Source organism: Phascolarctos cinereus, unplaced genomic scaffold (assembly GCF_003287225.1).
Source record: "Phascolarctos cinereus isolate Bilbo 61053 unplaced genomic scaffold, phaCin_HiC Scaffold_726;HRSCAF=1367, whole genome shotgun sequence".
Lineage (NCBI taxonomy): Eukaryota > Metazoa > Chordata > Mammalia > Diprotodontia > Phascolarctidae > Phascolarctos > Phascolarctos cinereus.
In genome coordinates, this window is record NW_027556098.1 from 413253269 (window position 1) to 413278021 (window position 24753).

General features: G+C 58.5%; 3 protein-coding genes across 4 annotated transcripts in view; 2 read left to right on the top strand and 1 right to left on the bottom strand.

Moving 5' to 3' along the window:
- LIPE (lipase E, hormone sensitive type) overlaps nt 1–9913 on the top strand; it is a 19418-nt gene extending 9505 nt beyond the window's left edge. The window contains 9 exon segments of the mRNA XM_078145885.1: nt 2567–2657; nt 2867–3012; nt 3821–4006; nt 4370–4664; nt 5566–5868; nt 5975–6151; nt 7456–7674; nt 7677–7861; nt 8689–9913. Of these exon segments, the coding sequence (XP_078002011.1) occupies nt 2567–2657; nt 2867–3012; nt 3821–4006; nt 4370–4664; nt 5566–5868; nt 5975–6151; nt 7456–7674; nt 7677–7861; nt 8689–9057 (1971 nt within the window). The 3' untranslated portion in view covers nt 9058–9913.
- Nucleotides 9914–15618: 5705 nt separating this feature from the next.
- CNFN (cornifelin) lies at nt 15619–18766 on the top strand. Of its 2 annotated transcripts, none has more exons than XM_021003325.2 (4): nt 15619–16122; nt 17736–17846; nt 18327–18463; nt 18600–18766. In XM_021003325.2, the coding sequence occupies exons 2-4, from the start codon at nt 17738–17740 to the stop codon at nt 18687–18689; spliced, it is 336 nt and encodes a 111-aa protein (XP_020858984.1). In that variant the 5' UTR covers nt 15619–16122; nt 17736–17737; the 3' UTR covers nt 18690–18766. The 2 variants fall into 2 exon arrangements, with proteins under 2 accessions (XP_020858984.1, XP_020858983.1); XM_021003324.2 differs by lacking the exon at nt 15619–16122 and adding an exon at nt 16979–17141.
- A 2861-nt stretch (nt 18767–21627) lies between these two features.
- Nucleotides 21628–24753, bottom strand: part of MEGF8 (multiple EGF like domains 8) — a 32571-nt gene continuing 29445 nt past the window's right edge. The window contains exon 41 of the mRNA XM_078145883.1: nt 21628–24515. Within this exon, the coding sequence (XP_078002009.1) occupies nt 23283–24515 (1233 nt within the window). The 3' untranslated portion in view covers nt 21628–23282. The remainder of the gene's footprint in view (nt 24516–24753) is intronic.

Genomic DNA, 24753 nt, shown 5'->3' on the forward strand with positions numbered 1-24753 from the left:
AACTATGTGAAATACTAAGTACTAGGGAGTTTGGAGCCTGGGGGACCAGGCAGGGCTGCCTGGAGGAGGAGGGCCTGGAGCCGGGTCTGCAGGAAAGTAGGGGATTCTGAGAGGCAGAGCTGTGCAGGTGAGGAAGCCTGCGGGCACCCAAGCAGGGAGCAGGCCCTCCGGATACCTGACTGGACGAAGCCCACTCCCAGGCCGACTCTCCCAGGCCCGAGGGGCAAGTCAGAGGTGCCTGAGCAGCGCACGTGCTCCTCACGGGTGCTCCTCACGGGTGACGTGGTCCCTAATGACCTACCAGAGCCTCAGCGGGGGACGAAGCCTGCCCCAGGCATGGACGCCAGGGAGACCGAGGCTCGGCCCGGGCACTAGCAGCCCACGGGGGCTGAAGCCGTTGCCCGCCTCAGGCTGCCAGGAGATGGGCAGAGGCCAGGAACTGAACAAAGAGGAGGGCATGGTCCCCGGGCAGCCATCAGGATGATGGGCAGCTAGGTGGTGGCTCAGTGGTCGGCCGAGAGGACCCAAGGTCAGATGTGGCCTCAGACACTCACTAGCTGCGTGCCCCTGGGCAAGTCACTCCACCCTGTTTGCCTCAGTTTCCTCCTCTGTAAAATGAGCCAGAGAAGGAAACGTCAGACCACTCGAGTATCTCTGCCCGAAAAAACCCCAAATGGGGTCACGGAGAGTCAGACGTACCTGAGGCGACCGAACCACAGTGATGCATGGACCCCCACCGCCCCAGATGAGTCGGCCGCCCCCAGGGCACAGGGTCCGAGGGAGCCCCAAGGCCTTGGAGGGGCCAGCTTGAGCCCCCATCCTGATGTTTGCTCCCCAGTATCAGTTGTCAGTTACCTCCTCAGTGTCATTGACATCGTCAGTTGACACCCCAGGATCCTTTAACCAAGCGATGTGCATTAGCTTTTACCAAAAGGACGTTCACAGAGATCGAGACGCGCCGGGACCCAGGGCCCGCTCTCCTTTGCCACCCAGGCCCACTGGGGACCTGAAGCGGCTAGCAAGGCGTCGTCCTCCCGAGTCACCTCAGACCTGCCCCCCCGACTTCTCTGGCGTGGGCGCTGCTTCCTGGGCCCTCCAGAGCTCACGCGCTCGCGGCCTCATCAATCCTCCCTCCAACGCTCCGTCACCCGAGAGCCAGAGAGACAGGAGGTGACCCGGGGGCCTGCCAGGGACTCAGCTGGAGTCCCAGCACGGACCCTGTCACCTCGTGGTGGCCGGGGCTCAGCGGCCCAAAAGGGCCTTCCTTGGCCTTAGAATAATAGTCGTCATAGTGGTAGTTAACATTTGGGTGGCGCCTACTGCGTGCCAGGCACTGCGCTAGGTCGTGCCTGCTGTGTGCAGGATTCATTTGATCCTCACCGCCTGAGAGACAGGTGCTCTGTGATCCGCCTCTGACAGACGAGGACAGGATTGTCAAGGGCAGTGTCTGCCCTCGAGCTAGCCCTCGCCTCTGTCAGCTGTCCTGGGGCTGGCTCATACTGCACCTTGTGGCCTCCCTCCTGCCATCCTCGACCTGCCCTCCCCCCCAGGCCGCCAGATCTCGCGCTTTCTTCCTGTTCTCACCACAGAGCCCCATGTAGGAGAGGGTCTCTTCACTTCCCTTAGTTGCAGCAGCTTCCTGGCTGGTCCTCCCACCGCTGCCAAACGCTGGCCAGACTGTCACTCCTCCCCTCCATAAGCTCCGTGGCTCCCTACTCCCCCCAGGACCAAACATGAGCTCCCCTGTTTGGGGTGGATGCTGCTCCCCATCATAGACCTTACCCTGCATAGAGCCACCTTCACCCCCTCCTGGCGCTTTGTCTTGGCTGGAAACACTTGATAAAATATTAGTGTTTGTTGATTGAACGAAGTGGTGCCCGGCCCCTGCAGCTATTGGGTAATGCCTCCCTCTCCTCCCCCTCCCCTCTCCTCCTTCCCCTCCACTCTCCCTCTTCCTCCTCTCCTCCCCCTCTCCCCTCCTCCCCTTCCCCCTCCCCCTCTTCTCCTCCCCCCTCCTCCTCCTCCCTTCTCCCCCTGCCCTACCCTTCCCCTCCCTTTCTCCTCCCCTCCCTCCTCTCCTCCCTCCCCTCCTCCTTTCCCTCCCTCTCCTCCTTCTCCCCTGCTCCTCCCTTTCCCCTCCCCCTCCTCCCCTCCTCCTCCTCTCCCCCTGCTCCTACCCTTCCCCCTCCCCTTTCCTCCTCCCCTCCTCTCCTTCCTCTCTTCTCCTCCCCTCCTCTCCTCCCCTCCTCCTCCTTCTCCCCTGCTCTCCTTTCCCCTCCCTCCCCCTCCCTCTCCCTCTCCCTGCTCCTACCCTTCCCCTCCCTTTCCTCCTCCCCTCCCTCCTCCCCTGTCCCCCTCCTCCCCTTCCCCTTCCTCTAAGCCGAGGTTACTTTTGCATCTGGTCTGTATGAAGGGAAGCACCTTGAGGGCAGGACTGGGACAGCCTGGGACACCATTTCCAGAGGACTGATCAGCAGCCGTGTCTCCTCTGGACCAAGCTGCCCCGCGTCCTCCTGTCTCTCCTCTTCCCCGGATCATCCGGACCTCCCTTTGTCTCCTCCCCCAGTTCACTCCGGCCATCCGCCCTTTCCTGCAGACCATTTCCATCGGGCTGGTCTCGTTTGGGGAGCATTATAAACGCAATGAGTCAGGGATTGGTGAGTTGTCCCCCGGCCGGCCGCCCCTCCCCCCACCCCGGCCCCCCCTCAGCTCCCTGCCGCTCACTTCTCTCTCCCCTCTCGTCCCCTCCCCTTCCCCCCAACCTAAGCTGCACAGAGGGAGCTGTCCCCGCCTAGGGTAAGTCCCCAGCAGAGGAAGGCAGGGACCTAGACCCCAGGGCCCTCCCTGAGCATGCCCCCCCCCTCAGGTGTGGCTGCCAGCTCCCTCTTCACTGGTGGCCGCTTTGCTATCGACCCGGAGCTGCGAGGGGCTGAGTTCGAACGGATCACCCAGAATCTGGATGTGCATTTCTGGAAGGCCTTCTGGAACATAACGGAGATCGAGGTGCTGTCGGTGAGTACAGCAGGGCCGTGGAAGGAGCGTTCGGAATTCAGCAGGAGGAGGTGGGGGACACTTCTCCCGTGACTGATTCTGCAGGCTTGAATGTTCCTCCATTCTCAGTCTCTATTCCCCATCTGTAATATAAAAACATGAGAGGCTTGCACTGCAGGACTTTTAAGGTCTCTGTTCTAAGTCCCCTCCCAGCCCTGACATTCCCTGTTCTAAGGCCCCTCCCAGCCCTGACATTCCCTGTTCTAAGGCCCCTCCCAGCCCTGACATTCCCTGTTCTAAGGCCCCTCCCAGCCCTGACATCCCCTGTTCTAAGGCCCCCTCCCAGCTCTGACATTCCCTGTTCTGAGGTCCCTCCCAGCTCTGAGGTTCTGTAACCCCCCTGAGTCTAGCACTTTCCTCTCCATTATATCCTTTGATCTCTGAACACTGTTCCAAGAGGGTTTTTTGTCCAGACCATCAGTGTTGAGAACTCTCCCTAGGGCAGCTCCACCCTGCTAGGCTGTGCTTCCGTGTTGCCTCACAGCCTTAGGCCATTCCTCACCCAGCCCTGTGTCCCTCCATCCATCCCTTCAGGGGTTTTTATTCCTGTTTTATTGAGGAAGAAACACCATTGACAGAAGTGAAGGGGCTCTGCCAGTGACTGGCAGAGCGAAGCCTAGAGCCCAGATCTCCTTAGTACCGGCCTAGGCCTCGTTCTGTGACTCCCCTTTGTGGTAGCCAGGGAGGTGAGGAGGGGTTCAGAGAGGCCTCAGAAGTTGGGGGCACAGGCTGGACCCTCGGCCATCCCTCCTCCCCCTCTCTCTGGCAGTCTCTGGCCAACATGGTGTCAGCCACAGTGCGGGTGTGCCGGGTCCTCAGCTTGCCCCCTCAAGCCTTCGAGCTACCCCTGGCCAACAACCCCCAGCTCAAAGTCACCATCTCGCCCCCGGTAGCCCACACGGGCCCGGGCCCTGTGCTGGTGCGACTCATCTCATACGACCTACGAGAGGGCCAGGTGCGGGGCAGGGGACCTCTGGGCACCTCCCCATCCTGCCCCCTACTCCCCACCCAGCATGTCATCCTCCAGCCTTCTGTTCATTCCTCATTATCCCCCTCTCCTCGCCATCCCCTGGCCCTACCCTCCCATCTCCTGGTGGCCTCTTCTCCCGACTAATCCTCAATTTCTACCTTCCTTGCTCATCTACTTTCTGTCTCCTCTCCCTCAGCCCCTTTCTCTATCCCCCTCCCCTGCCCGCCCCCAGGCTGTTCCTCATCTCCCCCTCCCTCCAAGGGATGAGGTGGGGGGAGGTGATTTAGGGGAAGTAGGGGGAAAGGTGGGGAGCAGGGACCCACCTCCCTTTGTCCTCCCTCCCCCAAGGACAGCAAGGAACTGAACATCCTGGCCCAGTCTGAGGGCCCCCGGAGCCTGGAGCTGTGGCCCCACACCCACCACGTCCCACGCTCTAAGTCCCTGGTCATCCACATCCATGGCGGTGGCTTCGTGGCGCAGACCTCCAAGTCCCATGAGCCCTACCTCAAGAGCTGGGCCCAGGAGCTGGGGGTGCCCATCCTCTCCATCGACTACTCCCTGGCCCCCGAGGCCCCCTTCCCTCGGGCCCTGGAGGAGTGTTTCTACGCTTACTGCTGGGCCCTCAAAAACTGTCACCTCCTGGGTGAGCCTGCCCCTGCCCGGCCCCTCTCCACCCAGGATGCCCAGCTGCTAGGCCACACCCAGCCTACCTCGTGACCTGGCCAGTGACTCCCCAACTTGTTCTCACCAGCCCCAACCTCTCTGATTTCTGACCTCTGTCCTTAGCCATTTGCTTCTCCCCCCGCCCACCATGGAGCCCAGTTGTAGCACCCCCATTGTGGGGGTTTCAGCAGCTGAGTCCCCACTTCCCATTGTGGTAGTATGGACAGGCCCTTCCTCAGGCACTCAGTTGCCCCTGACCCTGGATTAAGCCTGACGGTTTCTGAAGTCCCCTCCACCCTAAATCTATGACCGTCTGACCTCGGCCTCCCTAACTTCTGACTTTTTACCTGTAGCAGCACCCCACTTTCCAAAGCTGAGTCCCTGCCCATACTTCCCACCTCCGACCTCCATCCTCCCAAGTTCTCCAGTGACTTCTTGAGCTGAGAGCCTTCTTCTTGAATTCTCATCCTCCCTGGAATTCCCCAAGCTTCCCGAACTCTGACACCCCCCAAAATTCGGCCTCTGACCCCTGACCTCTGAGTACTGGCCACCAATACCAAGGTCTCTTGGGTTCAGAAATTCAGACTGGCAAGAAACCCCCTGGCTGCTGTTAGCCCAGCCCCTCATGTTACATTGAGGGGACAGAGGGGAAGGGACAAGTGGGTGACCCGGGTGCTCGTAAGGTGGAAGGAGCCCCAGAAGAGGACGTCCAGGGAGGACTGTCCAAAGCCATTCGGCTAACAAGTTAGGGATAAGGCTGTCGTGAATCCGTGTTGAACCCTCAGCCCCTCGGCCCCCAGTCCAGCAGCTGAGCCCCAGCTCTGTTCCCAGGCCTCGCTGCCTGGCAGGGCAGTGACCTCTTCTCCTTTGCCTCCCCCCAGGTTCGACAGGGGAGCGGGTGTGCCTGGCGGGGGACAGCGCTGGCGGCAACCTCTGCTTCACCATGTCCCTGCGGGCAGCAGCCTACGGTGTCAGGTTGCCTGATGGCATCATGGCTGCCTACCCAGCCACGATGCTGCAGGCCTCGGTCTCGCCTTCACGCCTCCTGAGTCTCATGGACCCCCTGCTCCCCCTCAGCGTCCTCTCCAAGTGCCTCAGTGCCTATGCTGGTGAGGCTGGGGTCCAGGTGCCAGGGGCACCAGAAGGGCGGGCGCCGGTGGCCGAGACCCCCAAGGAGAGCACAGGTGTGGGAAGCTGGAGGACGAGACCTCCGGGGAACGAGAGTGGGACCGTTGGAGGGGAAGGAGGACGACTAAGGGGACCCTTCTCCATCCTCTCCACCAACCACAGGCGTACAGCCTGAGGTCCAGGAAGACCAGGAGCAGCAGGCCCTGAGCGTCATGGGGTTGGTGAAGAGGGACACAGCCCTGCTGTGGCGGGACCTGCGGCTGGGGGCCTCCTCCTGGCTCAACACCTTCTTGGAGCTCGGAGGCCGGCGATCCGCTGACAGATCCCCGCCACCGACCGGTGAGGCCCCGGCACAATTCAGTCCTGAGCCTCCCGTATGCCAGGCACGATGCTCGCCTTGGGGGGGCGCTGTGACCAAAAGGAAGCAGTCCCCGATGTTCCCACACCCTCCCTTTAGAGAGGAGGGCGCAGAGCCGGGCAAAAGTCATGGGGTTCCATTCTGGATCTGCGAGGCCCTGGGCACACAGTGCGCCCTCGTTCTAGCCTTCAGTGAGCCCCTCGTGAGATGAACGGGTGGGCCCCAGACCCTGCTGGGATATTTCCGTTCTAGGGCGCTGCCGGCTCTGACGTTCTGTGATTCTCAGATCTGGGCTGTGACCCTCCCAGCAAGAAAACCAGGGGGGGACGACAGGCCAACCTGGGGAGTGGGGATGGGGGACACGGGCCAGGAGGCCTTGGCCTCATAGCCAGGTAGGCCTAGGTTCTGATGCCTAATCAACAGGTGACTCCCTTCCCCTGCACACCTCAGGCTCAATTTCCTCACCTGGAAAATGGGGCAGCACTTACTTCCCAAGGCTCCAGGAAGATGAGGGGTGGAGATCTTGGGGAATGCTATGTCCTGCCCCTGCAGAAGTGGGATGAGATTTGTTCTTGGCTCAAGAGGGCAAAGCGAGGGGCAGCAGGGGGAGCCAGGCAGATTGGGTCTGACGTAGGAGCCAGCCAAGCAGGTGTCCCCAAGTGGAGTGAGCTTCCCATCCACTTGTGGGGAATCCCAGAGGATGCTGGGCTCAGCGGCCTCCACAGTCCTTTCCCAATGAGTCTAGATCATGAAGGACTCAACCACCTCCTTCCTCCAAGATGGCGGTGGGAGACCCTGGAGTTGGGGTGAGGGGGTGATGCCCAAAGTTCCTATTTGTGATGTTTCAAGGTTTACGGATGAAGAGACTGAGGTTCACGTGGAGGTTAAGTGACATGCACAAGCACCTAAAGCTAGAAGTTTGTCAGAGTCTGAATTCAAACTCGGGTCTCCCCAGCCAGCCGGGGTGGGATGGAGATAGGGATCCAGCAGCCCGGGAAGGGGGGGGAGAGAGACGACAAGGCAGAAGCCGGAGACCAGGCAGGGGAGGAAGGGCCCCGGACTGGCGGAGAGAGAGCAGCCTGAGCAGGGGTAGCCCACAGGCCGCATCCCCGAGCTCAGAGGACCCCAGAGGGAGAGCCTGAAATGCCCGGAGGCCCCCTAGGCCCACCCCGTCATGTGGAGATGAGGAAGCAGGCCCAGAGAGGGCCAGGGGCTTGAAGTCCCACAGCCATTCCGGGGAAGGACGCAGGGGCGGAGAGCTCACTACCTCCCTCCCTCCTTCCAGAGACCATGCGCCGCAGCGTGTCCGAGGCTGCCCTGCAGGAGCTCCCCAGCCTCCCCAAGGACTCCACTAAAAGTTTGACCTTACAAGACCTGAGCCTGGTGGGGGGCTCCTCCGCCCCAGTCCTGACCTCGTCGGAAGAGACCCCGCCATCGGCTTCTCAGGAGGTGAACTTCTTCCTGCCTGCCTCGGGGGCCGAGGTCGAGGCCACCGAGGAGGAGGAGGAGAGAGCAGGGTGAATGCGGACCACCTGAGCTCCGCCTTCCCCGACGGCTTCCAGCCCCGGCGCTCCAGCCAAGGCAGGGCCAACCTGTCCCTGCAGACGTCCCCCCTTGTCAAGAACCCCTTCATGTCCCCACTGCTGGCCCCTGACTCCATGCTCCAATCCCTGCCCCCCGTGCACATCGTGGTGAGTTGATGGGGAGGAGAGGGGCGGACTGAGGGCCGGAGAGAAGGGGCTGAGGGGGGAGCAAGGGCCAGAGAGAAGGGGCCGAGATGGGGGGGAGGGGGGAGCGAGGGCCAGAGAGAAGGGGCTCAGATTGGGGGAGGGAGTGAGGGCCAGAGAGAAGGGGCTCAGATGGGGGGAGGGAGTGAGGGCCAGAGAGAAGGAGCTGAGGTTGGGGGGAGGGGAGAGGAGAGGAGTTGAGGAAAGACCCAAGGAAAGGGACCAGGGTCTAGGGTGGAGAATCATTTATGGGAAAGTAAAAGGGCCAGAGAGGGAAGTGGGAGGAGCCCCTCCTAATGGCTGGCGCGCTCTCTCTCTCTCTCTCTCTCTCTCTCTCTCTCTCTCTCTCTCTCTCTCTCTCTCTCTCTCTCTCTCTCTTCCCCCCCTCTCCCTCTCCCTCTTTCTCTCTCCCTCCCCCTCCACATCTCCCTCTCCCTTGCTCCCTCGGTCTCCATTTTCTTCTTCATCTGCCTCACTGGTTCTCTCCATCTCCATATCTGACCTCTTGTCTATCCTCCTGGACCCGCCCCACCTTCACGTCCATCTGCCTCCTGGTCCACTTGCTCTGTCTCTCTTGGCCTCTTTTCACTCCCCCTCCTTGGGGGTTTCTTCATCACCATGGTCTCTCTGCTCCACCACACATCTCCATCCCTGCCCTATCCCTTCTGGTCTTCCTTCTGTCCTCTTTCCTCTCCCTGTCTTCCATGGCCGTCCCTGTGGCTGTGGGTCCTGGCCCTGGTGTGGCCTGTCCATCCCCCCTTCACCCTCTGGCCCTGTGCTGCCCGTGCCAGGCCTGCGCCCTGGACCCCATGCTGGATGACTCAGTGATGCTCGCCCGCCGCCTTCGGGGTGTTGGGCGCCCCGTGAGCCTGCGGGTGGTGGAGGACCTGCCCCATGGCTTCCTGAGCCTGGCAGCCCTGTGTCGTGAGACGCAGCAGGCCACCGCGCTGTGCGTGGAGCGCATCCGCTTCATCCTCACTGGGACAGAGATACAGACGCCCGCGGCACCCAGCAAGCCTCAGTGGTCTGAGCGGTCCCAGACCAAGCACTCCCCTCTGACCCCAGCCTCAACCACGAGCTCGCCCCCCGGCCTGCGGAGCCCAGGCTTGCTTCAGGCCCAGCCCTCCCGAAACTCGGGCCTTGGCCCTGCCCGCTCCTGACTAAAGGCCTCGTGCTCTCTCTCGGTCGATTTTCTTTTGCACTAAAGACTCGTGATAGAGTGGGGCGGGGGACCCCTCCAGCCCCCCTCCCTCCACCTCACACTCCTCCCCTCTATGGGGGCTAAACCCCTGGCCCAGCACCCTGTGAAACCCTGGGTGAGTCAGAGTCAAGATGTTAGTGCTGGAAGGTGCTTTGAGATCCAATGTCCTCATTTTACGTAGGTGGGAAACTGAAGCCACCTGCCACAGTGGAAGGAGCAATGAATTCAGGTCTGGGGCCATCCGTGTGGCCTGGCACAAGTGCCTTCCCTACTGGGCCTCAGTTTCCCCCTTAATAAAATGAGAGAGTTGGGCCAGATGACCTCCGGGAGCCCTCCCAGCTCTAAGTCCTGTAAGGGGCGGGTCTGGGTCCCCAAGAAAGGTAAGTCTGGGGCCAGAAGCCCCCCCCCCCCCCCCCCCCCCGTGTCTGGTGCCTCCATGTCCTGGAGCCATCTGACCCCAGCCCAGGCATCAGGAAGTTCAGCGTCCTAGGGCCAGCTCTGCCCCTAGCCTTGTCAGGGGGCCTCGGAGAGGTCCTGGAATGGCAGATTGTAAGAGGTCCCCAGATTCCCAGGCCACCATCTGCATCCCCTCTGGGCCTTCATTTCCCCAGTGTAATGGTTAGCCCATTGCCACTCGGGGATGGAGTGCCTTAGACCCAGTGGGGAGGGAGGGAGCTCTGATGCCCCGTGCCCCCCCCATGCTTCCCCACTCACTGTGAGCCCCCCCAGCTGCTCCCTCCCAGCCCCAGCCACTGCCTTCTGCTGCTGCTGCCTCGCCCTCTGCTACCTTTTTGTAAATAAATGTATTGAATTCACCCCAGCCCCTCTCCTGACTGGACCCTGGGGGAAGGTTTCCCCCAGTACCCAGGCCTTCCACCAGGGCATGCTAACGCCTGGGCTGGCTGGCTGCCCGGAGGACTGATGGATGGTTCAGATTACTGGGTGCCTGTGTGGGGTTCTGAGGGGGCCAGAGGCTGGGACCACAAACCCGCAAACCCTCAAGCCTGCATCCTACAGACATGCCCAGGCTGGAGGGGACAGGATTTGGGCCCTGGGCTTCATGGAGCTATTTGTAGGGCAGGGCAGCCAAACCACAGGAAAGCCTGGGAAGGAGCTGGGTCCACACATGTCCTGAGTGGAGAAGGGGAAAGAAACCAAGAATGAGAGGGACAAAGAGACGGCCTGAGGGGAGCACAAAGTGGATGGAGCCTGCCCGAAACCAGGCCACAACCAAGAGCATCCCCCACCGTTAGGGAAAGAGGGCGTCAGAAATCCAGGGACAAGAGCTGAGGGAAAACTGAGGAAGACAACGGTGGCTGACGTTGGCGTGGTACTTGGTGGGTCAGAGACAGGAGGGGGGAGGAATCGACCACCATGGCAGGGCCCCAGTGAGCCTGGAATGGGCGGGGGCCACATTGGGAGTAGACTCTCCCTCCTGGGGCAGGTCTGGGTCACCAAGGGCAGATAAAGCAGCCAGGGGGGACCAGTCCCACCTCATTCCTCAGCCGGCTGCCCCCGGGTGCGGTCCTGGAGAGGACCCAGCGTAGATGCCTGGCACCAACCACTGTCAACACCACCAGTGGGAGCTGGGGGATCAGGACGCCTGTGTTCCTGAGGGGCAGCCCTGGTGCCCCGACACAAGGTCGAACCTGCCTCGGGCCGGTCAAGGAGCCAGAGGGAAGGTGTGGGCCCAGCTGAGGCTGAAAATAGTCATTAAGACCTGTGGGGGTGTGAGTGGGGGGGAGGGAAGTAGGTCATTAGCCCATTAGGAGTTGATAAGGGAGTGAGTCACAGGGGAGATGCTGAGGGCTTTGGCAATGGGTCTTCCTCCTCCCCTGCCCTGGCCCTAGCTTGAGGTCTTTGGCTGGGGGGGCAGAGAGAGTTGGGGCACTCCCTGGCCCTTCCTGCATCTCTGTCTCTACCTTTTTGGGGCCCTGTATTTCTGTTTCAGCTGCCATATTGTCGTAGAATTCAGGGTCACCCGGTTCAGCTGTTTTACAGCTGGGAAACTGAGGTGCAGAGAGGGAGGTACTTGCCTGAGATCACACATCAGTCAGGGGGTCTGAATGCCAACCCTAGGCTATTTCCCTTCGCACCTTAGGGTCTCTATGTCTCCCTCTCTGGACCTGAGACAAACAGAGGTTGATTTTGTGTGTTCATCTCTACGTGTGTGCAGTTGTGTCTGTGGGGGGGGGAGGTAGGGAAGAGGAGGAAAGGAAGCGATTATGTCTGAATGGAGGGAGCGCCAGGTCTGAAGTCAGAAGACCTGAGTTCAAGGCCGACCCAGGGCAGCATCCGTGGGACCCTCATCTCTAAAAGGAAGGTGTTGGGACTAGATGCTGCCTAAGGAGCCAGCCCTTCCACCTCCCAAATCTTGTGCTCCGTGTGTGTGTGTGTGTGTGTGTGTGTGTGTGTGTGTGTGTGTGTGACATACACTCTGTTCTGCTCTTCCCTCCATCTGTCCTCCCTTTCACCCCCTTTTTGGTTTCTCTGGGTGCCTCCCTCCTTCCCAGCCCCACCCATCCAGTCATGCCCATTAGGGAGAAACTGAGGCTAAGAAGGAATGACTCCTAGGGGCCACCTCCAGGGCAAGGGAGGAGCCCTTCAGGTTTGACTTCCAGGTCCCCTGCTGGCCCCTACACACACACACACACACACACACACACACACACACACACACACACACACACACACACACACACCCAGGATGAACAGAGGCTGTCTGTCCCATATGCCTGCAATGTTCCATTTCCTCCTCACTTCCACTTCTCATAACCCCTTACCTTCCTTCGAGGCTCAGCACAGGTACCACCTCCTCCAAGAAGCTTTCCCTAACTACCCCTTCCCCACAAGTTATTAGTGCTAGGCACCCTCTATTCCCCATCCCGACCCTGAGGAGGAGAAGATTAGCCCCCTGAGGTAAGGAGATTCTTTATATTAGGCAATAGAGCTCCTGCCCTGGAGTCAGGAGGACCTGAGTTCAAATCCAGCCTCAGATACTTACTGGCTGTGTGGCCCTGGGCAAGTCACTTCACTCTATTCACCTCAGTTTCCTCCTCTGTCAAATGAGCTGGAGAAGGAAATGGCCAACCCCTCCAGGATCTCTGCTGAAAAAATCCCAAATGGGGTCACGGCTCCATTATGACACTCAGTGAGAACATCCCAGCACAGAACCTGTCACACAGTAAGCATTTAATAAATGCTTATTTGGGGGCAGCTAGGTGGTGCAGTAGATAGAACACAGGCCCTGAAGTCAGGAGGACCTGAGTTCAAATGCAAACACCTGACACATACTAGCTGTGTGACCCTGGGCAAGTCACTTAACCCCAACTGCCTAAAAATAAATAAATAAATGCTTATTTTATTGAATGAGAAGGGACTTTAGGAGGCCTCAAGGTAAGCAAATCTGAATTCAAATTCGGGTCCTCTGAGTCTGTGCCCAGGGTTATATCACATTTTCCCTTGTTACCCCAGAGACAGAGACACTAAAGCCCTGCTCAGAGTGTTAAAGACGCAGGCGCACAGACCCAGTGAAATGTGCCAGACACCCCACTCCCACCCCTGACACCGTCACCCTGAGGTGTGCTCAGAACCTCGAAGAACAGCGGAGCTAGAAGGCCCAAGGGGAAGGGTTTTGTTCCAGGGTACTCGGTAATCAGCTGCTGAGCAAGGATTTGAGCCGAAGGATTCCCAGACCAAAGCTCTTTCAGCTCATACACGACACACAGAAGCCGCAGGGTCTTCACAGTGAGAGGCTCACACACAGACTCCAAAAAACAAAGACATCACCTTGAGTGGACTCTTAACGATCAATTAATGGACAAGCAATCGTGAAGTGCCTACTGCGTGCCAGGCACTGGAGGTGCAGAGACAGAAGCGAAACAGCCCCTGCCCTCAGGGAGCTTCTGTTCTGGGAGACCTCCACAAAGCATAAGGGAAGAACACACATCATATGTCACACCATTGGCCACACATGCGTGCACCCGTACTGATACAGAGATACACAGTGACACACGAACACACACACTGACCCCACACCCAAACACAGTCGGTCTCTCAGGGCACACCCGGGTGTCTCTCATTCCCTGTCCTGGGTGAGGCCAGGAAGAAGCAGCCGGTTTGGGAAGGGGAGGGAAGGGGGTACTGAGCCACCCCACCTGTCCCCTGTCCTGTCTGCTTGGCTCGACCGGTTTCCCAAGGAGAGCCGGCCTAAAGCAACCTCCATTGGGCAACCCCAGTTACTCAGCCTCCCATCCCCAACCCAATCAAGGACCCAGGGGGTCTGGGGCCCTGGCCTCTGAGCCCTGTGGGTCACCCTGTGGGTTAGGTGAGTGTGGGCCGGGGTCACCGAGGGAAAGGGGCTGGGGTGGGGGGCAAGCATCTGAGCCCCAAGACCCCACCTATCCCTCAGTTTTCATACCTTCCCGGCCGCCTCACCACTGGGTCAGTCTGTTTCCTCACCAGCTGGGGCTAATTGGTGCCCCCAGGGTGTTCGGGAAGGGTAGAGGTGGGGGAAGCCAAGGGCATTCCTGGCTCTTGTTGGCTCATTCCCTAGGCTTTCCCCATCCAGGCTGCCCGGAGGATGCGGTCAGCAAGGCAGGGCTAGGGCTGGATGGCCACGAGGAAGCTGAACTAAACCTTCCGACCCTAAGAGACACAGCGATTCAGAGAGATTAACACTTAAGACAAATACAGGAAGGAAGCAAGCATTTATTAAGCACCTACTGTATGCCAAGCACTGTGCGAAGCCATTTACAATTGTTATCTCATTTGATCTCACAACAACCCTGGGAGGTAGATGGAAGGCTAAAAGTTACCTAGAGATCTGGAGATCAGGATGCTGGGTCCCTGAAGGGGTGGGGACTAGAGCCCTAGATGCCTGGCCCCACCTAGGCCAGCAACATCACCCCATCCCTGCCCAACCCTGCCTGCCAAGTGACAGCGCCTTCTCCCTGATGGGTGACTCCCCACTTTTCTGGTGGCTCCAGCATTTCTGGGGGTGACACCCACCCTAGGGACCTCACCCAGTCCTGACGCTGCTTCCCTGACTGAGTCACCCCCCCCAAGTCCTGCAGAGCTTGTTAGGGTCAGGGCTAAGCCTCAAGGAGGGTCCTTGGAGAACCTAGCTTTCTGGACCCTCAGTCTTTTCCCAGAAAGGACCCTGGGGTCCTGCCCCTCAGCCAACTACCTTCTGGGTTTGGTGCTGGGGAGGGCATGTTTATTTCTGGTTTGGAGGGCGTATCACCCCCACAGCCTCTCCCCTCTGACCTCATTCCACTCCCCCCTCCTCAACTGGACCTTCCATAGTGGATAGGATCAGGGGGACAGGTGGAGTAAAGAACCAGGAGGCACTTTAAGGGCCCCCTAATGTCCCCCACACACACCTACACAACCTTGCTCTCTCTCCTTGCCTCCTTCCTACTGTACCTCGTTTCCCCAACTCTAAACTACAGTCAGAGAAATTCAGAGACAGCCTCATCCCTGGTGGAGCAGTGGACAGAGCTCTGGGCCTGGAATGCAGAAGACTTGAGATCATATGCAGCCTCAGACGCTTATGAGCTGTATGACCCTGGCCATGTCACTTAACCACTGCCTGCCTCAGTTTCCTCAACTGTAAAATGAGGATAATAATAGCATCTACCTCCCAGAATTGTTGAAGATCAAATGAGATAATATTTGTAAAAGTGCTTAGCACAGAGCCTGGCACATAGTAGGTGCTTAATAAATGCTTATTCCATCCATCCCCTTCTTGTTTCTGTTTCTCTTTACCCCTCCTGCACCTCTTCTTCTACTTTCCCCTCCTCTTTCTCTTTTCTTGCTCTTTATTCTCTTTTTCTTTCTCTTGTTTTTCTGTCTCTATTTCTGTCTGTTTCTGTCTGTCTCTCCTCTGCCTCTCTTTCTCTGTCTCTGTGTCTGTCTCTCTCTGTGTCTGTGTGTGTCTCTGCCTCTCTGTCTCTATCTCTGCCTCTCTCATTCTGTGTGTATCTCTCTGTCTCTGTCTCTCTAGGTCTCTCTGGCTCTATGTCTCTGTCTCTCACTCTCTGTGTGTATGTCTCTCTCTATCTCTCCATCTCTGTCTCTCTTAGCTCTCTGTCTCTGCCTCTCTCTCTCTCTCTCTCTCTCTCTCTCTCTCTCTCTCTCTCTCTGTCTGTCTCAGCTCTCTGTTTCTGCCTCTCTCTCTCTGTGTCTCTCTCTGTCTCTCTCCCCCCTACTCCTGTTTCTGCCTCCATCTCGGTCTCTGCACACTTTATTGCCCCTTAGGATCATAAGATGTAGCTCTAGAGGGAACCTGGGGGATCACTGTGTTCAACCTTCTCATTTTCATATGGGGAAACTGAGGCCCAAGAAGAGAATGGGCCGTGCCCTTAATGACACAGGTAGTAAATACCAGGTTCCATTTCCAGCCTGTGCCCACTCTTTTCTTCTATTTGTCCTTGTTTATCTCTTGAGAGTTGGGGGAGGGCCCTGAGCCTCAGAAGACCAGGGATTCAAGTCCCTGGTCAGCTATTTATGGGCTCTAAAAAAAACCTCCATTTGCCTTATTTGTAAAATGGGGCTAATATTATATCCACCATGTACTTTGCAGGGTTGTGGTAGGGAAGCGCTTCGTACACCTTAAAAAGACTGCAGAATCCAGAAGCCATTGCTTCTGTCTGTGTCTCTGATCATCTCTACCTCTGTTTCCCCATCTCCTCATTTCTGTCCCTGTGTACCTCAGTCTACCAGGTCTCTTTATCTCAGTGATCCCCATATCTGTCCTGGGGCTCCCCCCAGATGAGCTGGCCAGCAGGGATGCCCTAGAGGGAATGGGGGGAGGGGACTCCCATCTAAGCCTGACTCCAAGTGCTTCCTTCCCCTTGTGGCACGGTACTGCCCCACCCCTTGCTGCCTGGCTGCCCCATATAAGACCTGCTCCGGATGAGAAGGCACAGCCAGAGAGAGTCAGGCACGGAGTGACGAGGCCAGAGCCAACCCCAGTGCTACTCAACCCAAGAGCCCCAGCGTCCCGCCCAGTGCTCCCCAGGTAGGAAGGAGTCCCACCCAGCCCAGGCAGCCCCCTGCCTCTGGCATCTGCTTCCTGGCCCAAAGGGGCTCCTGTGGCTTCCTCTTGGACTTTGCAGCCCCTTCTCCTGTATCTCTTTGGGCTTTCTCTCAGGGTCTCTCCCTTACCCCTGGCTGTCTCTTGGCATTCTGGGGGTCTGCCCCTAGCTGTTCTTTCTCCTCAGCTGTCTCTACACAGATCTTTCAGACTCCTGGTAGACTTGTCTACCCATCTCTTTTCCTGGGTCTTCCCTAGCATCTCTCCACGACTGTCTATCTCATTGACATTCTAGCTCTATCCCATAATTCTAGGTGTCTCTATCTCTCCCTCATCTCTGGGTACCTCTGTCTCTCTTTTTTCTCTCTCAGTGAGTGTTTCTGCTACTCTGCCTCGATGTCTCCGTGCAAGCCACGGGGTTCTGGGTGTGGCAAAGTCCTCAGTCTCTGGCTTTATCCAGTCTTCCTCGGAAGACTGGTCTCCACTTCAGGTATCGGCAGCTTTCTCCATTCTGCAGCTCCGAGTTTCTGAGCAGCTTTTTCTCTTGGCTGGGCTGTATCTTTGCAGATTTCTCAGTCTTCGGTTGTATTGGGATTTTTCTCTTTTTATTGCTGAATGTCTGTGTTTCTCTCTGGCACTGACCATTCCTGGGCATCTCCGTCCAACTTAGCTTACACTTCAATGATACTTCAGTCTTGAGGCCTGGGGATGGGGGATGGAGATTCTCAGGACCCTAATGGATGAATCCTGGTACCAAGAGCTTCACTGGAGGAAGCGGGAAAGAATGAGGGGGGCTCTGACCCGGCCTCTTTCTCCCTCCCCAGCGCCCCCTCCACCTGCCGCAGTCCCTCCCCTTACTCCAGTGCCCTTGCCCCCGCCCCACCCCCACCACCTAGTCTCCAGGTGCCCCCCGGAACCAGCTACTCAGCGCTTCCTCTCCGCCTCGGCCCGCACCATCTCCGAAAGGATGCAGTTCGAGATGCATGACAACGTGAAGGGCAAAGGTGCGCTCGCCTGAGAGACCCCTCCCCCATCTGCTCCCCCTCCCCTCCCCCTGCCCGGGGTCGCGCGGACACCGCCAAGAAGCCGGCCTGGCCCCCAGATGTGGAGGAGGACCACCTGCTCCTTCCCTCCTCCCAGATGTGGCCCTCGGCCCAGACGCGCAAGACGCCCCTTGACCCCAGATCTGCAAGAGGAGGCCCCCATTTCCCTGAGCTCCCATCCTCTCTACTGGGAGGGAGAGTTTCCCTGGAACCGCCTGCAGGAAGTGCCATCAGACATCCTCCCCAGCAGATGTGCAAGGGGCACCGGCTATCCAGATGTGCAGAAGGACCCACGCTCCCCAGCTGCAGAAAGCCAGAGCCTGGGAGGGGGAGGGAGACCCCAGACCCCACCCAGATGCGACTCCAAATGCAGATGAGGAACCCCCTCCCAGAAGAGGGAGGGGGCTGCCCTTCTCCAGCTCCCCTCCCCCCTCCAGCTGCTGGAGCTGCCCAGATTTGCCAGAGAGGGAGGGGGGAGCTGTGGTGAGAGGAAGGAAGGAACCCAAACCTCGAAGCACCCTCGTTTAACCTTGTCTCTTCCCTTGCTCTCCCCAGCTATGTCTTACCCTGTGACCAGCCAGCCCCAAAGCCAGAGCACCTGCTACCAGACCCAGCAAAGTGACTGGCACACAGAACTCACAGACTGCTGCAATGATATGCCCGTGTGTGAGTGTGCCCCGGCCTGCCCCAGCATCCCTCCTCTGGCTACAGGCTCAATCACCTAGAACTCAGAGCCGGGAGGGCCCCTAGATCAGGGAATATCAGAGCTGCGAAGGATCTCAGAAGAGAGAACGCTGTTAGAACTGAGGACTTTACAGCTTAGAATATCAAAGATGGGAGGCTTCTTAGAACCTAGACCATAGAATGTCAGAACTAGGAAGTGCCCTAAAATAGAATGTTAGAGTTAGAGATTATCCAGTCTAACCCCATTGGGGGGGGGCAGGGACAGAAACAGACACAGAGACGAAGAAGGAGGGGGAGGGGTGAGGAGAGGAGAGGAGAGGAGAGGAGAGGAGAGGAGAGGAGAGGAGAGGAGAGGAGAGGAGAGGAGAGGAGAGGAGAGGAGAGGAGAGGAGAGGAGAGGAAAGGAACGGCTTCCTTCGGGCTTGGGGGGTCTCTCTGACCTCTCCCTCTCCTACCCCGCAGGTCTGTGCGGCACCTTCGCCCCCCTGTGCCTGGCCTGCCGCATCGCTGATGATTTCGGGGAGTGCTGCTGTGCGCCCTACCTGCCTGGTGGTCTCCACTCCCTCCGCACTGGCATGAGAGAGCGCTATCACATTTTGGTGAGGAGGCTGCGAAGTTCCGGGGAAGGGAGCGGAGCCTGAGCACCCGGGGAGGGGACCGAGGCCTTGCGACCAGGATAACTGGGGCCCCCAGATCTTCAGTACCTCCCTGACCCCTCTACCTTTCCCCCGACAGGGCTCTGTTGGAAACGACTGGGCAGCGCTCACCTTCTGCCTGCCTTGTGCGCTCTGCCAGATGGCTCGGGAGCTGAAGATCAGACAGTGAGGACCCGCCCCAGCCCCGCCCACTTATTCCTTCTGACCCTCCATTTCCTTCCCCCTCCCCCTGCCAATAAAATCAGAAACCCAAAGCTGTGTCCGAGTGGTCTGGGAAATGCGAAAGCGCTAGAAATCGCAAGTGAGGCGGTAAGGCTAGGCTAAGCCTGGGAAGGAGCCAGGAGACCAAGGTTGAGCTGCGTGACCTAGGGTGAATCTCTGCGCTTCTCTGGGTCTCGGCTTCTCTCCCCCCATCCGTAGTTCCTGAGAGGTCCCTGGGCTTTGAGGACAAAGCTCAGTACCTGAGAGCCGGGAGAGCCCTCAGCCACCAGCCAGCCCAGTCTTTGCCTGAATGAGAATTCTCTCTACTCCGCGCCCAGCAGGTGAGGTCTGCTTTGGCTTGAAGACCTCTGGAGAGCCTCAGATGTCGAGGCAGCCAGTTCCACTGTGGGACAGCATCTGCTATTAGCTTTTTTTTTTCTGCCCTTTGTGACCAGAGGACAAACTTGACCCTCTCCTGCATAGCACAGCTCTTCAAATACTTGCAGACTGCTGGCGTGTCCCTCCTGAGCTCTCTCTTCTCCAGGCTAAACATTCCCAGTACCTTCAACTAGTCCCTGTGTAACAGGCACAAAGGCCCCTCTGCCATCCTGGTTCCCTTTCACAGGAAGGCAACTTCCTATGAACACCCATCTGCTGATTAATGTCAGGGAGACCTGGGTTCAAGTCCTGACTCTTTACACTTACAAGTTACACTTATGGGTTACCACAACCTCTGTAAGCTGCCATTTTCCCAGGGGTACCCAGCTCACAGGGTTCCTGTGATGTTAACTGAGCACACACTGAATGAATTTAAAAAAGCAGTAAGCACTTACTGTTTGCGCAACAGTGTAATAAGCTCTGGGGATCTAATTTGTGTAAGGGAGGTAGCCCTGATTTATTTGATGAGCTTGTATGAAAAATAACCATCTAAATGTCATGGGGGCTTGATCAGAACTTGTGGTCAATTTGGACTTACCTCGGGAGGCTCTGCGTCACCAGTGACTTCCAATGCCAGCTCTCATGGAGACATTGCGATCTAGACCCCCAGCCAGTCCAAACACTTCATCTCCTATTTCGCTCTCACCGATCTTCTCCCGTACTGATCCACTCCTGCTGGCATTTTCCAACAATCAGAGCAGGCCCAGAGGAGGTTGGGACTTCTGGAAGAGGGGTGGGGAGAGAGGACGGATCTAGCTGCTCCAACCCAGGCAGGACTTCATGTTGAGCGTGGTATGGAGGAGGTTCCTAGGCAGGTGGAGACCAGACGAGCCGGCCTCTGAGTTCCCTTCGGGTTCTTTACTTCTGGGAACGTTCCTTGAGACATCCGGGCCCCACCTCTGACATCTGAACCTGAGCACACAGCAGGCCAGAGCAGAGCTAGAACACTCACACTGAAAGGAGCCGCTGGCAGTGAGGAGTATGGTGGAGGGTGACCGAGCCCTGGAAGTGGGGTTAGGATACCCAGGTTCAAAGCCCAGCACCAACACTGAGGTCGCCGGCTCAGAGATGATGAGCAGCTCTCATCCCTGAGCCTTGACTTCCTCCTCTGTGAAGTAGGACGGGAATACCTGCATGACATAGGGATAGGATTCTATATAGCTGACCTGAGAGCCCAGAAGGGACATGACTGGGAGAATTCTTGGAGCAGAAAACACAGTGCACTCAGTGGATCAGACGGACAAATAGACATGGATTTGGATTGGAACCCCAACTCTGCCACTTACCGTGTAAACAGGGTGAGTCTCTTCACCTTCACGGGCCTGTTTCTTCATTGCTAAAATGAGTGGCTTGGGCTCCATGGTCCCTCAAGCCCTTCCAGGTCTTGGATCTGCACTCCTGGAACTCTTTTTTGAGCTCCTAGACACCATCAGATACACAGACGATACCAGTCAGGTGGCCCAGTGCACAGCACACTGGATCTGGAGTCAGGAAGACCTGAGCTCAAATACAGCCTCAGACAGCTGTGCGACCCTGGGCAAGACAACGAACCTCCACCTGCCTCAGCTTCAACTATAAAATGACAAAATGCAATTCACATTGTGTGGCACGCAGTAGGTGCTTACTAAACGTTTGCTTATTTGGTGATGCAAGGAGGCAGAGAAGACAGTCACCGGGAGACCAGAAGAACAGAAAGTCACTTGAGTAACAGGAGGGATGGGCCCTGCCGCACCCACTCCACAAAAGAAGCCTCAGCTGGACGCCCAGTCTCAGGCCTAGTGCCAAGGCTCCTCCCTCCTTAGTCTGGGTCCCCCCTGGGCTAAGTCTGAAGGTCCCTCAGTTCACTGTTGAAGGGCCCCTGGGAGGGAGAGGCAGGATCTGCACTCTAGTCTCACTGGTTCCTCCACCTTCTCCTGCTGGGCCCAGCCCAGTCTCTAATTTAAGGGATCAAACATATGCCTCATATGCCCTCAAAGGCAGAGAAGTAAATTCTATACTCCTGATTAGGACAAGGCGGGGGCCTCCTAGAATGTGGAACGGAGTGCAACCTCCACATGTTGCTGTCATCAATCCTCTGTTCTCAAAGAGGACCAAGGAAGAAAACAAAGGGAAGGCAGGCCTTTCTTGGCCCAGAGAAGCAAACACACTTGGCCGAGCTGGCTTATGGAGCAGCAGGTGAAGATCTCACAGCCCTTCCTTGCCCACATCCCAGCCTGGAGACAGAAAACCACATGCATGAATCCCAAAGTCATCACCAGGCTCCGAGGAATTGGAGGTCACGGAGGAATCACAGGATCCCCAAACTGGCTATAGGAGAGAACCCATGGCCAGGAGCCAGGATGCATGTAATGGGGCAGGGATGGACTGGAAATGGAGGACAGAATGGGGGGGGGGGTGTCTGCATAACAGCACTGGCCGAAGGTCCCAGATTCTCCCCCACATCTCTATACAGCAACCAGACAACTGGATCCCCTGAAAATGTTTTATTTAGTGATTTAAGGTTTCCCCCTCCCATACAAAGCAGTCCAGTAACCTCCTTCCTGCCCACAAGAGGGAAGCTGTCCAAATCCTCTGACCTTGGGGGGGGAGGGCAGGCAGTGAGCTACAGGGAATGAACGGTATCCAAAGCCCTGGAGGAAAAGATGAGAAAGGGTGAGGGATTCAGAAACGGGGGGGGGGGGGTCAGGAGTAGGAAGGAAAGGACAAGTAGGATTTGGGAGAAAAGAGACAGGTCCTGTAGTGCTGCGTTAAAGGACACAGGAACCAGGGAGGGTGGGGAGTTCACCGAAGCCACTGGTTGGGAAGGGCAAGGAAGAAGCATTTCTGCTATGTGCTAGGCACTGTGCTAAGTACTTTCTGAGGATCGCCTCGACTGCCATCTCGGCAGCTAGGGGGCTGAAAGGCTTGCTAAGACTAGAAAGGGGCTCCAAAGGCTGTCTAGGCCAAGCTGTCGATGAGCGAGAGTTCCCTTGAACGTCCAGCCTCCAACCAGAGACCTGTGGGGGCAGTGACTTCAGTCACTGGCCATCCACCTCGAATCAGAAGGTTCCCCCCAGAAGAGATGAGTTTGCTGGCTGGGATGCTGGCAAGGGGGTGGGGGGAGACAGAGGAGCCTGTGGAGGAGCCCCCTGGAGACCATGGCTGGCCTTAGGCCACTGACCACTTTGAGTGATGACTTGGATGAAAGCATGTGACACCCTCACAGCCGGGAACCGCTCCCTACATGTGGGACAACAGCTCCCAAAAAGCCTCGATAGGAGATATCCCACTGGGCCAACGCCTGGCTTCAAAGAGACAACGTCGTGAGGCGGGTGAAGGCCCAGCTGGGTCAGCAAGCTCAGCGTGAGCCAATGCTGTGACACGGCCCCCCTCCCCCGCCACGGGCTGCGCTTCCTGGACCACGAGGAGGAGTGCTAGGGAGGCCACCCCGGGGTGCACACGTCTCAGGAAGGAGGTGGATAAAGAGGGCCAACTGAATGGAGAGTGTGTGCCTCCAGAGGACAGGCTGAAGGTGAGAGCTGCAGGACACCCACGAGTGCTATTTCGATGTACCTGCAGGGCCGTGCTGCAATAGAGGGGCAAAAGGAGTCCCTCTGGGCCAGAGAGGGCAGAACCAGGAGCAATGGGGAGAGGCGCAAGGGGCCAAACGGGCCTGATGTCAGAAATGGCCTGCCTCAAGAGGTAGTGAGGCCCCCATGCTAGGGCAGGGTTGGACTAAACGGTTTGTTCATGGAGGACCCACGTCTGAAACGCTGTGAAAAGCTGAGGGGCTTCCAAGGGAGCCGAGGCGGTGGCTTGGGAGACCCCAGGGAGGCCCTGGGGCCAGTCACGCTAGGTCACTATGCCAGGCTCAGAGGTGACAGACTCAAGATGTTGGGTGGGGGCCCAAAGGAAGGCTGCCTTGAGAGAGGAAACGTGCCCTGGAGCCCAGGGCACAGCTCCTCAGAGAGGCCTGACACGGTACAGCCCGGAGTCCAAACGAGGGCTGACGGGAAGGGTGTCAGCAAACCAAAGATGAGTCGAGGGTCTGTGGAAAGCCCGGCCACTAGGGACAGGCTGGGTTTTTGTCGGGGGCCGAGGGGCAGGGAGCAGGGGCTGGGTGACCCTCCCCACCCCCAGGCCCTCAGAGCGACATGCTGGTGAGGTTGTCATGAGTCAGCAGTCCCTTCCTCCCACCCCCTGCCCCGTGCCCACTGGCCCCAGGTCCACTGCCACCACCACAGTACTCCTGCAGCCGGTGCCGCAGGGTGACCAGGGCGGAGCCCAGGCAGGCCCTATTCGGGGTGTAGATGCCACCAGGCAGCTGCAGCAGGAGTGTGGCAACCCCTGCCATGCCGTCCTCTGTGGGCTCCAGCGTGATGGGCCCGGCCCTCAGGGCCACAGGGCAGCAGCCCCCACTGCCGGCTCCCCACGGCCCCCCACTCCCAGTCAACAGCAGCGGGGCCAGGAAAGGCTCCGAGCGGCGGAAGGCAGGGGCTGGGAGGCCCACGCCACTCGTTTTCCAGGGGACGCTAACGGCTGGGTCGGGCGGGAAGCAGACCGTGACCTTGGCAAAAGGGCGGCTGGCCATCTTGGTCATCTCCTGCAGATGTCGCCGCTGCTCACGCCGCTGGTCCAGGGCCTGCTTGGCCTTCCAGAGCAGGACGCAGAGCGACAGGAAGAGGAAGAAGCAGGAGAAGAAGACGGAGAAGAAGACGAAGAGGTCGATGTGCGCCTGGTCTTGGCGGAAGAAGAGGAGGCCCTGGGAGTCCGCAGAGCCGTTGGTGCCAGGAGCCATGGGGTCCCCGACGCCCAGCAGGAGCAAGTAGAAGCGGCTGGACTTGAGGGCGTGCTGCTCGTGGGGGTAGGTGATGACGAGCCGGTCCCGCACCCCGCGCACCACCAGCACGGCGGCAGGTTCCATCACAGTCACGTAGGTGATGAGCCCCCGTGGGCGCACCTCCCGGATCCGAGGCTCAGGGGGCGGACCGGGCCCCCCGGCGCCCACCTCGCCTGCCCGCAGCCCAGCCTCCACAGCCATCGGGGGTGGGGCTGGTGGAGGGGGCTGGACGTGCACAGTGTGGACTCCGGTGTCTGGGTCCACACGGACCACGAAGGTGTCGTAGGATGTGGAGACGTAGAGGTCGACGGCACCGAAGGTCACGTCCAGCGTCAGGCGGATGTCTACGTTGGTGAACTTTGGCTGGACCCCGAAGAGCACGGTGCGCCCGGGGCCCAGGGCCCGGCGCTTGGGCTCGTGGAAGCAATTGGTCTGGGAGGTGGGGTCCAGGCAACACTCCTGCTCCACTGAGATGAGCCGGTAACACTGCTGGCCCCCCAGGGGGCTGCCATGAAAAGACTCGCGGCACTTGGCGCACTGCAGAGGCAGGAGAGGCGAGGGGGAGAACGTGAGCCCCCTCACCTCCAGCCCCTGGGCCCCACCCCCCACCTCAAACAGTTCCTCCTCCTAACTTCCCCTGATACTCTTCTACTCTTTCCAAGACTTGTCTCGGGTCCCCTCCCACTTCCAGGAGGCCTCCTTTGGTTGCCCCAGCTCCTGGACACCTCTCATTCAGACGCCCCCCTTCGCCAGAGCTGGCGTGACGTGTCATCTG

Excerpts from the sequence above, each read along its gene's own strand:
- CNFN (XM_021003324.2), top strand. The coding sequence starts at position 17,105 with ATGCAGTTCGAGATGCATGACAACGTGAAGGGCAAAG. Across the intron at positions 17,142-17,735 it reads TGACAACGTGAAGGGCAAAG|CTATGTCTTACCCTGTGACC; the intron begins GTGCGCTCGCCT and ends TGCTCTCCCCAG. Across the intron at positions 17,847-18,326 it reads CTGCAATGATATGCCCGTGT|GTCTGTGCGGCACCTTCGCC; the intron begins GTGAGTGTGCCC and ends CCTACCCCGCAG.